The sequence below is a fragment of the Sinohyriopsis cumingii genome, chromosome 2 (genome assembly GCF_028554795.1).
Source record: "Sinohyriopsis cumingii isolate HCF-2022 chromosome 2, ASM2855479v2, whole genome shotgun sequence".
Classification (NCBI taxonomy): Eukaryota; Metazoa; Mollusca; class Bivalvia; order Unionida; family Unionidae; genus Sinohyriopsis; species Sinohyriopsis cumingii.
In genome coordinates, this window is record NC_142962.1 from 101,169,964 (window position 1) to 101,187,205 (window position 17,242).

General features: G+C 41.8%; 1 protein-coding gene across 3 annotated transcripts in view; it reads right to left on the reverse strand.

Moving 5' to 3' along the window:
- Nucleotides 1-17,242, reverse strand: part of LOC149805489 (uncharacterized) — a 235,594-nt gene that overhangs the window by 80,542 nt on the left and 137,810 nt on the right. For all 3 annotated transcript variants that reach the window (XM_089950083.1, XM_089950082.1, XM_089950081.1), the window contains one exon: nt 4,319-4,460. In XM_089950083.1, coding sequence (XP_089806209.1) covers nt 4,319-4,460 — 142 coding nt within the window. The remainder of the gene's footprint in view (nt 1-4,318; nt 4,461-17,242) is intronic.

Below are 17,242 nucleotides of genomic sequence, written 5' to 3' on the forward strand. Positions count from 1 at the left end.
TATATCTAATAATCTATTTGTATTTAAGCTATTGCTATTAATGCTATTCGTGCACCTAATGAATAATAATAATAATACTAATACTAATACTAATACTAATAATCATGAGGACTTTGTATAGCGCCTAATCTTTAGAAGCTCTAAGCGCTTTGCAACATTAGACAACACCTATAAGATAAAAAACATATAATGATATGATTACAAAAACAAACACCATGAAATTAGAAAACATTAAACAACATGCTGATAATATTTAAGGTAGGAAACATTATTAGGTTTTTAAGTTTGTTCTTGCAGTCGAAATAAGTGAGTTTTGAGAGCACCCTTGAATGGGATCACTGTGTCTTTGCGTCTAAGTTCAGTGGGCAATTCATTCCACGTTGCTGGGCCTTGGTATGCAAAGAACACTGTCCATATGACTTTGTTTTCATAGTGGGAATAATGAGTATACGATTGTCAGAAGAGGAGCGTAAGTATCTTGCTGGTGTGTACACATGGGTGAGGTCGGATAGGTATGTTGGACTAGAGTCCATCAGTGAAACGTAGCACAGAGAACAAATTTTGTGTTTGATTCTGGATCGAATGGATAGCCAGTGTAGGGTACAGAACAGCTGGGAGGTGTGTACTGATCGTGCAGCTGTGTTTTCAACTTTTTGAAGTTTCTGGAGTAGATATTGAGATGAACCAGACATAACTGAGTTACAATAGTCCAGTCTTGAAAGTACTAATGAACACACAAATGTTTTAGTGGCATTAACTGAAAGAATATATTTGCGAATTGAGCTGATGCGTCTCAGCTCAAGATATGCAGCCTTGTATATATTCATGACATGTTGGTGCAATGTGAGAGTACTGTCCAGAGTAACACCTAGGTTTCGTACTGATTGTGTACATTTAATGTTGGTGTTGCTGATATTAATTGTTTGAGTTAAATGATTTGAATGAGAAAGTCTTTGTGTTGTGATCAGAATGGCCTCAGTTTTATCATCATTCATCTTCAGCTTGTTACATGTCATCCATGATTTCACATCAGAAATGCACATCTCTGCACCTTGGATGGTAGCATCAACTTTAGTTGGGTGGCTAGATTTGTATATTTTGGTGTCACCAGCGTACAATTGGTGAGACACTGGATGATGATCTATGACACTTGAGAGAGACTGAGTGAACAGAATGAAGAGAACAGGTCCAAGAACAGTCAAATCAGGGAGGGTGAGGACTGTAATCTTTCCGCTATCCAATGCAGAGAGAATGTCATTAACTACTTTTAGAGGAGTAGTTTCAGTACTGTGGCAATGGCGATATGCAGGTTGTACATTGCTAAAAAGACTGTTTGAATTCAGACGAGTTACAAGCTGGGATAGAACAACCTTTTCTAAGATTTTTTATATGAATGGGAGATTAGAAACCTGGTGGTAGTTCTTTAAATCGTTATGGTCCAGTGTTGTTTTTTTTTCAGCAGGCTTTACAATGGCAGTTTTGAAAAATGACGGGAATTCCCCGGATGAGAGAGAGGTATTAATAGCATTAGTTAGTGAAGGCAATACTGGATCGAAGCACTCAAGCAGTAGTGATGTTGTAATTGGATCAAGTTCACATGACTTTGGTGCACTCTTCATCAGGATTGTACGTACGAAATCCATAGAGACAGGTTCAAATGCTGCTAATGGTTGCCGCTTAAATTACCTATCCCAACTGTATGGTGACGACGAGTCAATTGAAATTGTGGTGTCTAATGGTTTGTACATTGTCACGGAAGAAAAAATTTGCAAACATGTCCGGAAGGTCGACTGGAGAGAAGGTAGTTGGAAGTGGTGTAGATTTGTTCCATGACATTAACTTGTTAGTAATCTCGAAGAGCTCTTTGCAGCTGGAGCATTCCGCGATCTTAGTAGTGTAGTGGGCTGGTTTCGCTGCTTGGACTATATCTGTGACATTCTTCTTAGCAGCTTCATAGATTTGCTTATGAATAGTGGGTCTGGTGGAAAGCCAAAGCCTCTCAGCTATACCATGGAGAACATTTTTGAACTGATACTCTGCGCTTGGTAGCTGGGGAATATTTGTCGAGCAATGAACGCAGTCAGTTATCGAGTTGTTCTACTGTTGGAGGTAAGCAAGTTGTTAGGTTTGCTTGGATGTCGTGCATTAGTTTGGTTCTATTTATCATACGGAGGTTTTTCTTAGAAGCAGATAAAGGTGGAGGGTTAGGGACTGATACGTCAAGATGGCATATAATGCAGAGGTGATCTGATGCAAGGTCATGGGATACCAGGGAGGACCGTAGAATGTCAACATCCGGTCTATGAAGAATCCAGTCTAAAATGTGACCATGTTTATGGGTGGGTTGGTTAACTGACTGTTTGAGGTTGAAAACATTAATGGAATCTATGAGTTTTGATGTGGTTGGGTTTCCGGGACAGTCAAAGTAAAAGTTGAAATCTCCAAGAATAATCAGGTTGCCACTTATCGAAAATATATCACGTGATTTTCACACACTACAATCAAACGTCCGTACAACCCGTAAGAACTAGAAATACCATATCCTTTGCAACGGCTATTGGCTAATCAGATATGTAGAAATTACTTTAAAGCGTAAAAACTTGCTTATTACATACCTACTAAATGCTCCTGGATACCTTTCTTTATCTAACTATATGGCCATCTAATTTATGATAAATTATTTTTAATTGCAAATGGTACTCTAAGTTCACCAGCATAAGGCCCACACAAAGCATATAGACACGTTCCGAGAGCTAGATTAGAATTTATAGCGTTTGAAATTCCGTGTATATCCTTATCCTGCAGAGGACACACGTGAAGATCTCGTATTAACTACATTTAGTACAATTTTCGTGGCCTTTCCTTTTTAAGAAGACACTATTTTCAATTATTAGCAAAGAGGAGAACACTAGTCTGGTTCCCTAATTCGTATGTACCTTGACCAGTACTCTGCTATAATGAGTGAGAAGAATGAAGTTTACGAAGTAGAGAACAAGACCTGCGAACCACACACTTTTATTGATAGAACAGAAGTATTTCCGTTATTTTAAGCACGAGCAAGTTGTTATAATTAACATGCCTATTCGTTTGAGTTCAAATCACCGGTCACGTGGGTCTCACTGGGCAGTTTCGTATTTTGACAACCCTCTAATTTATAAGGCAGAAGGCATGAGCCTTAGTATCATAATCCTAGCATTTATAAATTCACACATAAACTAAATCTGAAATGTGGATTACATTTATTTTGAGTTAGACTCGAAAATGGGTTGGCTTTTTTGGTGACTGCCTGTCACAGGTAGCCTAACATTGGAGGTCGAATGCGTAACTTGGGCTGCAAATGAGCAGCCGACTTGGCTTACGTATTTACGTATGTCTGCTACAGAGGTAACTATCTAAAAATCGAGATGATTGAGGGGTGATGAAAATTATGCAAATTTATGATAGTACTAATGAACTTTAATCATGCATAAGGCACGCACTGTTTCCTTTAGCCGCCTTGTCACAGGACAGTTTTTAAAATAGCTCTTTGCTGTCAAAAATGAATGTAAAAAAGAGAAGAGGTTGGTGGTAGTATCGGTTCAGTTTAAAAGCCACCATTTACATAAGGAATTAAATTGAATACCTCAGTCAGAATCTCACAAGCATGCTTTCCACACAAATCATTATTTTTTAATTTGTATCTCTAATATAATATTATTATCATTTTTCTGCTGCAATAGATCATTGTCGGACGAGAATTCACCAAAAAAGCTGTCCAGTGAGCCCTTGGAACTTTCCTGCTGTGGCGTATTTCCTCCAGACACAAGTGCAGACTATCTCCCGTTGCGAAGGTCACCGGTGTCAATGCCTTCTCTTAATATTGCCATGGAGGTCCTAAGAAATACCTTGTCATGATTAACAAGTAATAGTTTTGCTTGAAACTTACCGTCAAGCAACTGCACCAGCTTAAGGGTTGACATACTTATCGATATAACGGGTTGTTATTGACTTTGCCCCACATGTTTACAACACGCATTGTCACGATGATAGCACTAAAAATATAAACGACGCAATGTGTTGGAGTCGGGGTGGGGAGGGAGGGAGCGGTGACATCATTTAATATATAATATTTTAAATATTTTTAGTCAGTTATTTTGACACTTTTTGATTCAGTAAACGGGATAAAATTAATTTTCTTGTACATAAAACATCTTAATTTGTTTGCTAAATTCAATTAAAAGACAGCGCATTTTACAAACAATAATTGTCTTTGTAAATGAAGTAAATAATGTTAATTAACGATCCTTGACAAACGTGAAAAATGAATACATAGGCCTACCTGTTCTATTTCGTTGGTGGCAAGATCAAGCTGTCTTTTTGCTTCTTGTGTATCAGCCTGTAGTCTCTCTTTCGACTTTGTCTCTGTAATCATCCTTGCATTAAGAAATCCCAACACTTTGTTTACGAAAGTGTGCAGCCATCTTTGAATGAATAAATCATAAACCATTGAGTTCATCTGAGATAAGTACTGTAGTGTAAGCCTTAATCTAATTAGCTTTTTAATATCACTTGACAGTAAAAGTAATCAGATATTCCACACTGGACTAGAACTGATATACACCAACAGCTGGTTTATGTTATACATTCACGAGGGTTTATGTTCCATGGGAAATATACTCTCAGGGTAATCTTTACTACCCTTCGAAGCTGTATTGATGTCTTGTATTTAATAAATAGTATAGAACGCCTTCTGCAGTGATTCTTCAATAACAAATAACATTACAAGTACTGTTTTAATTTGTGAATGAATAGCATTTTAAAATCGGGGTATATTTGCAAGGAAATGCTGCTATTAATACTGGGAAGGCATTATTGACCCAATAGTGCAATGGAAACCTGCAACGAACGTACGTCTTATTGTAATGTAGAAGTCTTATAATTTGAAGTATGTTGTACTTCCTTTATTATATCTGATTGATATACAGAAGGAAGAAAATAAATAATCGAGCAGTGGAAGAAAGATGGGAATACAAAAAGAGAAAATGAAAGCTTGGAAAATAACGATAGTTTATTAAATACAGTGATTTATCAAATGATCAACTGTTTTAATGATTTAAACTTAAGTAGAGATGTTGTTGTCGTAGTTGTTGATGATTGCGATTTTGATGATGTCAGTGATTTTATTATTATTATTATTATTATTATTGGGCATACCTAAGGCATAAAATAGTCACTCAAGCTTATGTATGTGATAATAAGTCTGCCCAACTTGATTCCTCTGGATTTTCTCCGTTTTCATGACCGGTGTAAATTGGTGAAATTTTTTTGTATATTTAGTTAATCGGACCACATGATAATTGAATAGCATTATCTCAATTTATAACAGGGTGGGGGTGGGGTGGTTAGGCGGAAAACATGTAGTGGTCAGCTATTAAGTTTTACGGCTGTAAGCCAAAACATGTTTAGAGGTGAAATCAGGCGGAGGGGAGGTATAAAGTGCACCCCTTTGACCCCATGTGCGGGAGCCCGTGATTTACAAATGTTTCGTAGGAAACGCAAATTTAACTTCATGACCTGCCTCAAGGTCAAATGTAAAACCCTCCCCTTTAATCTTAAATGAGTACATTCAAAATGAGTTTGATAGAACGATGTGAAAAGTGAAAACACGCTTTTCCAACAAAATTATATGATTCTTACCACTAAAATTAAGAGTTATACTGTCCAAAACGTCTACTGCATTACGTCGATTGACTTAGACCATATTTTTTGTTGCGTCACGTCAATCCAGAACGAGACCTATTATCCATCAATGAACACATGATTTCGCATTGTCTGAACTGTCATTTCATTTACAACAGAATGGCCATGCTTTAATTGTAAAGAGTCAGCTTGAAATAAAAAAAGAAAAGGACTTATTGGAATTCTTGTTTTTAATTTATATAGAAAGAAGGGAACATACAATATTAATCTACTAGGCATACTATTCCCACCAGAAAAATACCATCAAGAGCTTTGTGATTTCCGCTCATTCTGAATGCGCTTCTAAGTATATTACAAGTGATCTGATCATCACAAATTCATCTTTGTTACCAAAACGAATTTAACATATAATTTATGCAATCATCGATCGATTGATCGATCGATTGAGAGTTACTGACATCACAAAAAACACAAAACAAACTAAAGCCAACAATAATCAAGTAGCGTGTGGTGAAAGGTTGGGAGTCCCCATTTACAGTCTGAAAAATGCAGTTTTTTCAAACAGTTATTTATCGATAGTTTTGAACACAAATAGCGGTTGGATGTATTTGTTTTCTTTTCGACTTATGTGTATAATGGTCTGTAAAGATCCCCACACCCCAGACCCCACCCACTTACCCTCTATCCCGCACCCACCCCCATCGTACAAAAAAAAAAACAAAAACTAAACCAGTTAACCAAACAAAAAAGCAGTAAAACTCCCGAGACTGCGTCCTGCATTGGAATACACAGCATATTCGATGAAATATTGACTGCAGGTAGAGCATCACCCATTTCAATTTCGTTAATATCCAACAGATGAATGTTCATTCCTGCCTTTTCGCAATCTCCAAAACTATTATCATTACGAGTTCTTTGTTAGAATTAAGCGTCACATTTGCATGCTTATTAACAGTAGTAATAACTACACCATTTTGTAAAGGTTAATACTTTAAAAGCATATAAACTGTGCAATATAATTGTATAATAGTAGTATAAGGGGTGAGATTAGCGACAATGGGAATTAGCATTAAAAACACCCCCTAGGTAAGATTAGCGACAATGGAAATTTAACATTAACCACCCTGGGTAAGATTAGCGACAATGGAAATTTAACATGGGCAAAAAACCCTGGGTAAGATTAGCGACAATGGAATTTAACATTGGAGAAAGGAAAAAAAAGGAAATATTGAGATTAGCGACAAAGGCATTCGAACAATGGAAAAAAAAATATCGATTCTAGGGACAAAGGCAATTGAACATGGGGAATAGAGTTTGGGTCTGTCTAGGGACAAGGGGAATTGAACATGGGAATAGAGTTTGGGTTTGTCTAGGGACAAAGGGGAATTGAACATGTTAGAAAAAAAAAACTACTTTAGGGACAAGGGGGAATTGAACATGGGATTTTTTTAAAAAAAAAAAATTATAAAGGGGTAGGCAATCGAAAGGCTATCTCTTTTCGAGAAATGTGGGTGGCCCTGAAAAGGGCCTTTGGATTTATGTTAATATTAATATTAACATAGACGGCATCTGTCACATTTTCTTCTTCTTAAACTCCTTCTAACTGCAGGTCCATACACAAGTACCCTCTTGAGGCATCCTTGTCTTTCTATGTAAACTCTTCTCATCCATAGACTAGTATCTGTCCTATCAACAACAGTCCACTTGGACCGGACATACATGAGCATGTCCGTCCTAAACATCATTGAAGACACAAGGGTGGATGATTCAACTGTGGTCCACATCGTGAGGCGACGAGAACAGGTAAATCAATGCAGTGAACGAAACGGATTGAGTTCATTCACCAATCCGAACACGCGTTACAAAATTCAGTCAGTCCGCATCCAATCCGAAGAGAGCAGTCTGTGACGTCATGTGGTCTATATAGATTCGCTAGCGCCTGTGTGCTGTCAATCTATGCGACAGTGATTCAACATGACGGAAACTCAGAAAACGATCCATTGGGGTGCACCAGCAGTGGAGACCGCCCAAGGGAACCCGGACTTACTTTCAGAAGAGGTATATTGGGATTTTGTGGATTTTCTTACCTCGCAAGAATTTGTTCCGGAACCTTCGTCTCATTCTTCATTACCGCAAGTGGAGAATTTTAGACAGAGACAGAAAGAAGAATTGGAGAAATTTATGCAACGACAAAAGGAAGCGGAACAAGCTTTTCTCCTACAGCAACAGCAACAGCAACAAGAAGAGGTAAGAAAAAAACAACAACAAGAAGAAGTAGCAGCAAAGAAACAAGAGGGTGAAAATCAAACGGCTACGGTACTGTTGGACATTTTAGCGGAGTTAAGAAGTCTGAAACAAATGTATCAGACTTCTTTATCACGACCGAAGAGAATACGACCTTCCCGAGCTAAACACGCCAACCCTGTGACTAAGCCTATCGTACCACCCTTAGTGATTTCAACCCAATCATCATCATCAGAAGTAGGCCTCGGCCGTGGCAAAGGCTTAAGACAGTTAAAGTTGATTGCTTAAACTCACCCCTACACCAAAAAAGGCCCTTTTCAGGGCCACCCACTTCTCTCGAAAAGAGATAGCCTTTCAATTTGCCAATAACTCAAAAATCAACAAAAAAACCCCAACATTTTACCCTTATAGTACATGTCTGTGTATGAGTGCGTGAGTGTAGCTTCTTATTTTAAAATCAAAACTCAAAGACACTTACCTTATATAATTAATGTATTCTTTTCTCCATAGTTACAATCCAATTCACAATTCACAACAGAACACTTTATAAATTACATTCACTTCTTCTGTTTCTTTTTTTACTCTCTCTTTTTTATCAATTTCTTCACCGTCACAGTCTTTTCCTCCTCTTCCTCCTCACTTTCTTACCTTCTTCTTTTCTTCACCTGGCTGCTTTCTTCCTCTGAAGAATCTCTCTCTTCTTCTGAAGAATCCCTCTTTTCTTCCGACTCCTCTTGTTTCTTTTTTGGGCAATCTGGAGACCAATGCCCTTTTTCTTGACAATAATAACAGGTATCTTGACTTTTGTCTTTTCTAGCCCCTGTTTTTGTTCTTTTTTGACGGTCTGGACACTCTGAAGACCAATGCCCTTTCTTCTGACAGATATAGCAAGTATCTTGACTTTTATCTCGAAAGGAAGGAGAGTAGTCCGTCGGCTGGTCTGAAGAGAATTTTCTAATGACCCCTCGCAAAGCTCTGATGAAACGTTCCATCTGGGTAGTCTCTTCCATCGTTGTGCTCGGTTTGAGAGTGAAATGAATAGTGAAAGGACAAGACACACACCCTTTTTATATACGCTGGTTTGCCATGACTATAAATTAGTCTATGGTGTTTAAACTTGAGTCATTTGACGTTTTGCACTCAAGATGAAACGATCCTATTCATTCGAGAAGAAAGAAGAAGAAGAAAGTAAGAGGCAGAAACGTGATCTATCGCCTCGTACCAGAGCTGAAGTCTTGGCACAAATTCATGCCAGTGATTTTGAAGAGGACATGAGAGAACCAGAATCCGAACCCTCTAAACAAAGTTCACCACTCTTAGTCAACCCTGAAAAGTACTATTCCATTCGAGAGACGGAAAAGCGCTCCTCTAGAAAATTTAGAACCACGGCTTACACCTACACAGTGAAGTTTAAAGATTTCAAGTCCGACGTACCATTGGAGAAAGCAGAAGGGTTTATCACCGAGATGTGGGATTCTTTGCTCACCGCACTCAAGCGACAATGTCAACCCAAAGAAGACGATCGCTTGACACTATCCATAGATCACGACAGCTTGAAATCCCCTGTTTGGATCGAGTTTAGCAGACCCGCAGAACTAACCCCTTCCAAAGTCATGGACAAGATTCAACACGTACAACAATCTAATGACCAGTTTGACATCACCGATGGTAAAGCCACACTGAAAATGGCCCACGTCTCTCCTCCTCAAGGGACCGGACAACGCAATAAGGTGTTATTGGTGAACGACCTTCGCAGCACCAAAAAGAGTCTCGTCCAAATTCACAATTCTCAAGACCAGATGTGTTTAGCCCGAGGCATCGTGGTGGGACGAACCTGTGCCAACAAGAACGACACGGTAGAATGGAAAAGAGCCTGGAAAACTATTCAACGATCCGACCGAGCCAAACAACGAAACGAAGCAGAACTCCTGTTACAACAAGCCGGACTGTCCAAAGACACACCCTGTGGCATTCCTGAGATGCAGAAATTGCAAGATGTCCTAGCTCCACTCTACACCTTGAAAGTGCACCCTCAAGAAATGCGCGGACCTCTGTTGTTTCGAGGGAAAGACTTTAAGGATGGAAAATACATTCATGTCTATTATCACGATGACCATTTCGATACCATTACCACTATCACTGGATTCCTGGGATACAGTTATTACTGTGAGAAATGTGACTATGGCTATAACAATCGGGAGCAACACAAACATTGCGGATGGAAATGCCCAGGATGTTTGGCCTCTCCACCCTGTCTGAGCGAAGGACAAGAAAGAGTACAATGTCCTGGTTGTCTGCGCACGTTTGTCAGCCCTGCCTGTTACCAACAACATCTGAAGACGCAAGGTTCACAGCAGAAATGTGCTTGTCAACTGCTGAGATTGAGCCCTACGTGTCGAAAAGGCCTACGTACCAATAATACCAAGGCACACGTATGTTCAGGAAAGAAAAAATGTCACATTTGTCACCACATCGTGGACTTGGAACACCAATGCTACGTGCAAAAATACCAACCCCCACCAGAGAAAGAGGACGGTCACAAGAAGAAAGGCAATTTCATCTTCTTCGATTTCGAATGCATGCAAGAGACTGACATTCACATTCCTAATTTCTGCGTGGCTCATCGAGCGTGCGAGAAGTGCATTCAAGAATCTATCTTCAGTCATTGCCCTCACTGCAGCAAGATTCCCGGAGGGCGTGAAAAAATCTTTCGGGGACCGAACACGTTAGCCGATTTTGCCCAATGGGTCTTAGATCCCATCGACAAGACGTGGAGCCAAGAGGACATCGAACGTTACGGAGATTGTCATCGTCATGCCACAGTGATGGCTCACAATTTCTCCGGATACGATGGACAGTTTCTTTTGAGGTACTATACGGAACATGGCACCGAACGTCCTAAAGTCACTTTCAACGGAGCCAAAATCATTTTCATGATAGTGGGACAAGTGCAGTTTAAAGATTCGATGAGTTACTTGGCCATGCCTTTGAGTCGAATGCCTAAAACGTTTAGAATGACAGAAATGGCTAAAGGTTATTTTCCTCACTTTTTCAATATGGAAGCCAATCAACACGCCGTTCTACCTCATTTACCTGAGGCTCACTATTACGACCCCGACAACATGCGTACCGAACAACGAGAAGCTTTCTACGCTTGGTACCAGACTCACGCCTCCGACCCTTTCGACTTTCAGGAAGAAATGCTAAAGTATTGTCGTTCTGATGTGGACATTTTACTGCGTTGCTGTGGAAAATTTCGAGAACTGTTCATGGAACACGGAGGGGTCGATCCTTTGAAAGAAGCTTGCACCATTGCCAAAGCGTGTTTCTTAGTGTATCGACAACGATTCATGCCTGAAAACACCGTGGCTGTCATCAGTCCTCAAACGACCCACTATGTCAAACGTCAATACTCGGTCAAAGCCCTACGTTGGTTACATTACTTGTGCGACAAGGAAGACAAATGGATTCAGCATGCCCACAACGGAGGAGGCGAAAAGAGCATCGGAACGTATTCGGTCGATGGCTGGGACTTAGAAAACCCCAAGATCGTGTACGAGTTTAACGGTTGTTTATTTCACGGATGTCCCGTCTGTTACCCTGATCGTAGCACTAAAAATCAGTTTTTACAACGAACCATGGAAGACTTGGACGAGGACACTTGTCAGCGACGCCTAAAGTTAGAACAGCAAGGATAGCAAGTGGTGGAAATGTGGGAACACGAGTACGACCACCGTATGAAAACCGATCCCGAGTTTAAACGTGCCGTGGAAAGTTACAAGCTGATGGACCCCCTAAACCTGAGGGATAGTTTGTACGGAGGAAGGACCAATGCCACCTGTTTGCTGTACCAAGCCGACGAAGAGAAAGGAGAAGAAATCAAATACTTGGACGTGTGTTCGCTGTATCCTTACGTGTGCAAATATTGTCCCTTTCCTGCAGGGCACCCACAATTGTTCACGGAACACATCGACCTGAAAAACATTCGACAATACGAAGGCTTGATCAAGTGTAAAGCTTTGCCTCCCACGAACCTATACCATCCCGTCTTACCTCACCATTGTCAAGGCAAACTGATGTTTCCATTGTGCCGTACTTGTGCCGAAACGTGCAACCAAGACCAACCTTGTCAGCACACCCAGGAAGAACGTGCCTTGACGGGAACCTGGATCAGCGTAGAATTGTTCAAAGCTCTGGACATGGGATACCAACTGTCAGAAGTGTACGAAATTTGCCACTTTCCCAAGACACAACAATACCACAAGGGTGACCCCACTCAGAAAGGCATTTTCGCCGACTACGTGGATGCCTTTTTGAAACTGAAGCAAGAAAGCCAGCGGCTATCCTTCCTGGTGTCACACTTCCGAAGACGAAAAGACATTCAAAGATAAATACTTTGAACAAGAAGGCATCTCTTTAGACCATATCGAGAAAAACGAAGGCAGGCGGTCGTTTGCCAAAGTGATGTTAAATTGCTTGTGGGGTAAAATGGTACAACGACCGTGTTTACCCAAGACGGAATATTTGACAGAACCTTCCCGCTACTTTCAGATGATTCACGACAAAACCAAATACATGAAACACGTGGACGTCGCTCGCGAGGATTTGATCTTGGTCAATTACGAAGAAGATCTGGACTTTGTACAAGACGACCCCTTTGGAAATGTCATCAAAGGCTTACGTGACAGCTCATGCTCGCTTAAAATTGTACGAAGCTTTAGAACTGTTAGGGGAACGTGTCCTGTACTTTGACACGGACAGTTGCATTTACATCCATCACCCGAGTCAACAGCACCCTGACATCGAAGGAGACCGTTTAGGAGCCTGGACAGACGAACATCCCGACGACAAGATTCTAAGTTTCGTCAGTGGTGGTCCCAAAAATTACGGCTACGAATACCGGGACCCACAAGGAGAATTGCACAAGACGTGTAAAGTGAAAGGATTGACTCTGAATTATCGTACCAGTCGTGTGGTGAACTTTGGGGTATTGAAAGAAGCCTTGCAATCGGGAGAGGATGGAAACTTTAAAGTGACCACCTATCAACCGAACAAAATTGTACGTTTACCCACTCACCACATCGTCGGTCGACCTTTGGAAAAAGTCTATCAAATCGTGTACCAGAAGCGAGTGCGACTTCCCAATCATTTCACCTTACCGTATGGACACGTCGGTATTGGTCTGTATATAAAAAGAAACCCTAGGCAAGATCGATAGTTCATTGTGGCTACCAAGACCGAGCGAACAAGATGAATACTTTCAGAGAAACACAAAACAAGTTCAGACAGGCACAATTCAAGTGTGGGGCTTCTGAAGTGGAATGCGACTGTGAGCCTTGCGACTTTTCAACCTGTGTTAGTGACGGTGCCAGAAGAACCCGTCACCCAGGACGGGACTGTCGTGGACAGGCCTGAAAGACCCTTTCGGGAGGACACTTGTGTGACCTTACCCCCTACTATAGAACTGGTTAGAACATTACCCAAAACATGCTGTACAGACATTTGTGTTTATTCCACGTTAATGGTTATCATGTGCCTTTTATCCTTATACTTAAGCCTTTGGCTTTTATGTATTTTTGTCTTTCGTATTCATGTTTGAAACATTCAATAAACGTGTTCTGAAAAATTGTATATAAACTCTTGTCTTGTTTGTTTTCGTGTCACAAGTGACATTTCTCACACTATGGCTACCTCTGCTGTCTCTGCTCCCTCTTCCTCTACTGTCAAAGTCATCGACGAACACTTAGATCGTGCCAGTTGGGAGGCTTTGTATCTTCGCCATCCCTTTAACATGCTCATTGCTGGACCTAGCGGTTCAGGCGAAACCGAATTCGTCAAACGTTTGATCGAACTTAAACATCATTTGATCAATAGGCCACCTCAACGGATCGTGTGGTGTTACAAAGAGTGGCAATCGGCGTACAGCCTCTTGCGAGAAAGTCAAGGCGATTCCATCGTGTTTGTGGAAGGCATTCCTAAAGAAGACGACGGCATCGTCTCTGACTCCCGTCTAACCCATTTGGTCATTTTTGACGACATGTTAGGAGAAGACGAAGAAGAAATTAAACTGTGGTTCACGCGCAAAGGGCATCACCGTAATGCCAGTGTCGTTTACATCACCCAAAATTTGTTTCAACAAAGTAAAGCCCATCGCATCATCAGTCTCAATGTGCATTACGTGGTCTTGTTTAAAAGCCCTCGAGATAAATCGCAAGTGCCAGTCTTAGCCAAACAGTTAGGAACGCCTTGGCTGACTCAGGCGTACGACGATGCCACTCAAACTCCACACGCCTATTTACTCGTCGATTTGAAACCTACGACCCCCGAGGATTTGCGATTTCGTACCCACTTGTTTCACCACTGGTGCCAAGACGGAGGGCCTGTCCTGTACACGTCTCCGTCCTCGACTTAATTTCACTCCACAAAAAAAATCTTTAAAAACCTCAGACCCTTTTCGTCTGTCTCACAGAGCGTCAACATGACGTCCCTTCAGTCGCATCTTCCCGTCAAATTGATTCGTGCCTTGTATGGCATCAGTCGAGAAAAAAATCCACAAATACGAGCTCGTGTCTTAGAAGCTAGTCTCAAAGAAGTCTTACGATGGTTCACGGTGACGGCACGTCAATTACTCCAAGGAATCATTCAGATTCCTCATCAAACCAAACGCTTTTTCGATCGAAACAAAGTCGCTTTGGTCCAACTGGCCGATCCCCGTATCGACACTCAAACTAAAAAACAAATCATTTTGAAACCTGGAGGGAGCGGTACTCTAGGAGGGGTCATCATTCGCTATCTCTTAAGATGGGATCCTAATGCCCCCAAACTTCTCCCCAATAAAAAAGTCCAACGAAGCCCCAAGAAGAAAAAGACCAGGTCCCCAAGAAGAACTTCTCCAGTGGCGGGACCCTCCTCTGACCAGACACCACCCCAGAAAAAGAAAAGAAGCCCCCAGAAAAAGAAACAGAGAAAAAGTCCCCAGAAAAAGAAAAGTCCACAGAAGAAAACTAGTCGCAAGAGAGGCACTTCGGCCAGGACGCAACTTTACACTCGCAAACCACGACCTGCCACGGCGGTGACCGCATCTCCGGCAGCATCACGTTCATCCACTTCTCCGTTGATGACACCAAGAACTGAAGAGTACTTGGAGACGTTGATCACACCAAGAACTTCTCCGTTGATGACCCCAAAAATTGCTTCCCCAGTGGTAGGACCCTCCAATTTAGTGGCAGTGGCTGCTGCTCACAAAGTACCTTCTCCCAAAATCAAAGTCCAAGAAAGATCGGGCATGTTACAAAGTTTACTGGATTTGTCCAAGCAAGAACTGGCTCGATTTAGTCCGTTACGTACCCCTGCACGACGTGTCATGCCTGTCCTCAAATTGATACGACGTGAAGACAATCAGTGGCGACGCGTTCCAGTATAAAAAAGGTGTGTGACCAAGTAGGGTATCAGTGTTTTTTGGTGCTCCTGAAGACTCAAAGATGTCACCCTCCAGAAAACCCCAAGGAAAGAAAAGAAAAGGACTACCACCACGTTTAATCAAACATGGGGACATGTTATCTGTCCTGTCCAAAGCTTCTCCACCTCTACGAAAAAACTCATTCAATCGGCCTCCAAAGAGGTCATCTATACCGTGTGCGAATGTTGTTTGAACGTCTTGAAAGGCACGATCCCTTTGTTCAAACACCAGAAACAATGCTTAAGCAAACATCGTCACGTTCTTCGCCAAATGGTTCAAAAGAAAATTCCGATTCGTCAAAAAAAGAAGACGTTGGTCCAACGTGGAGGTATTTTACCTCTCTTGTTAGGCCCCATACTGAAAGGAGTCTTGGGAACCATGTTGGGAGGACTGGTGGGAGCAAGATAAAAAGGCCCTCGGAAGTCCCAAGATCTCAGAATCGACCCCTGACAACCCCATGGAAGGACGAAAACTAGCTTTAGTGCCTTACAAACGATGGATGGAATACCATCGGTGGCAAGAACAACGCACCCCGCATTTACCTCCCAATCCTAATTTGAGCGAGATGTCCCAGTTACAACACGAATTGCACTCCTTGATGGATCGCCAAGATTTGTCCGAAACAGAAAAATCGCAAAAGTACGGTCAACTCTTGCAACGACTGCAACTCTTTCACCAGAAAGCTTTAGACGAAACAGCTCTACCCACTCTGAAAGATTTTAAGACCTTGATGAAAAGTCCAGCACCATCACCAGTACCAGTACCAGTACCAGTACCACCACTACCAGTGACCAAGAAGAAGAAGGGTTTCAAACTCCACCAGAAAAAGTACGCAAGTTAACAACACCACCTACCTCCAGAATTGGATGGATTAAAAAGATGATGGCCACCCCTTCTTCATCACAAGAGAAAAAGAAAGTGAAGACAGAAGTGAAGACAGAAGTGAAACAAGAACCGATATCCCCCGCTCAGACATCCTCCTCTTCAACACCTATTGCCGGTCGCACACGCAAAGCATTGCAATCCAAGAAAGTACCCCAAGAGAAAAAGAGTAGCATCCTCCAAGAGTGGGTGTCTTATTAACACACCAACCAACACAAAAAATGGAAAAAGTCTTAGCCAGCATTTACTACGATCCCTCCCATCCTGCAGGTTACGCAATAGTTCAAAAATTGTATCGTGCTGCCAAAACGCGACTGAAAAGTCTCCGTTTACCTCAAGTGCAACGATGGTTACAAGAACAAGCTACCTACACTTTACACAAACCCATTCGACGCAAGTTTGCCAGAAGTCGCACCCGAGTGGAAGGCATCGATCATCAATGGCAAGCCGATTTAGCCGATGTCTCTCATTTGGCCAGCTACAATCGTGACTACAAATATTTGTTTTGTGTCATCGACGTCTTTTCCAAATTTGCCTGGGTCGTGCCCTTGACTTCCAAATCCAGCAGCGAGTTAGTGCGAGCCCTGCAACGAGTGTTGAAACAAAGTGGCCGTCACCCTCTTCGATGGCAACGGACAAAGGCACCGAATTTCTGAACCAAGCTTTCCAAAAAGAATTAAAGAAACGTGACATTCATTTTTTTACCACCGAGAATCCCGAAACCAAAGCCAGCATCGTGGAACGTTTTCAACGCACTTTGAAAGAACGCATGTGGAAATATTTTACGCATCACCACACTCTGAAGTACATCGACATCTTACCGCACCTGGTGCAAGCGTACAACCAATCTTACCATCGAAGCATCGGACGTGCCCCGCAAGACGTGACTCCCGACAACGAAGTGTTGGTGTTTGAGCGGCTGTTTGGTACGTCCCCGACGAGGGCTGTCCCCAAGAAAAGTGGAGAGTTGGCCGTAGG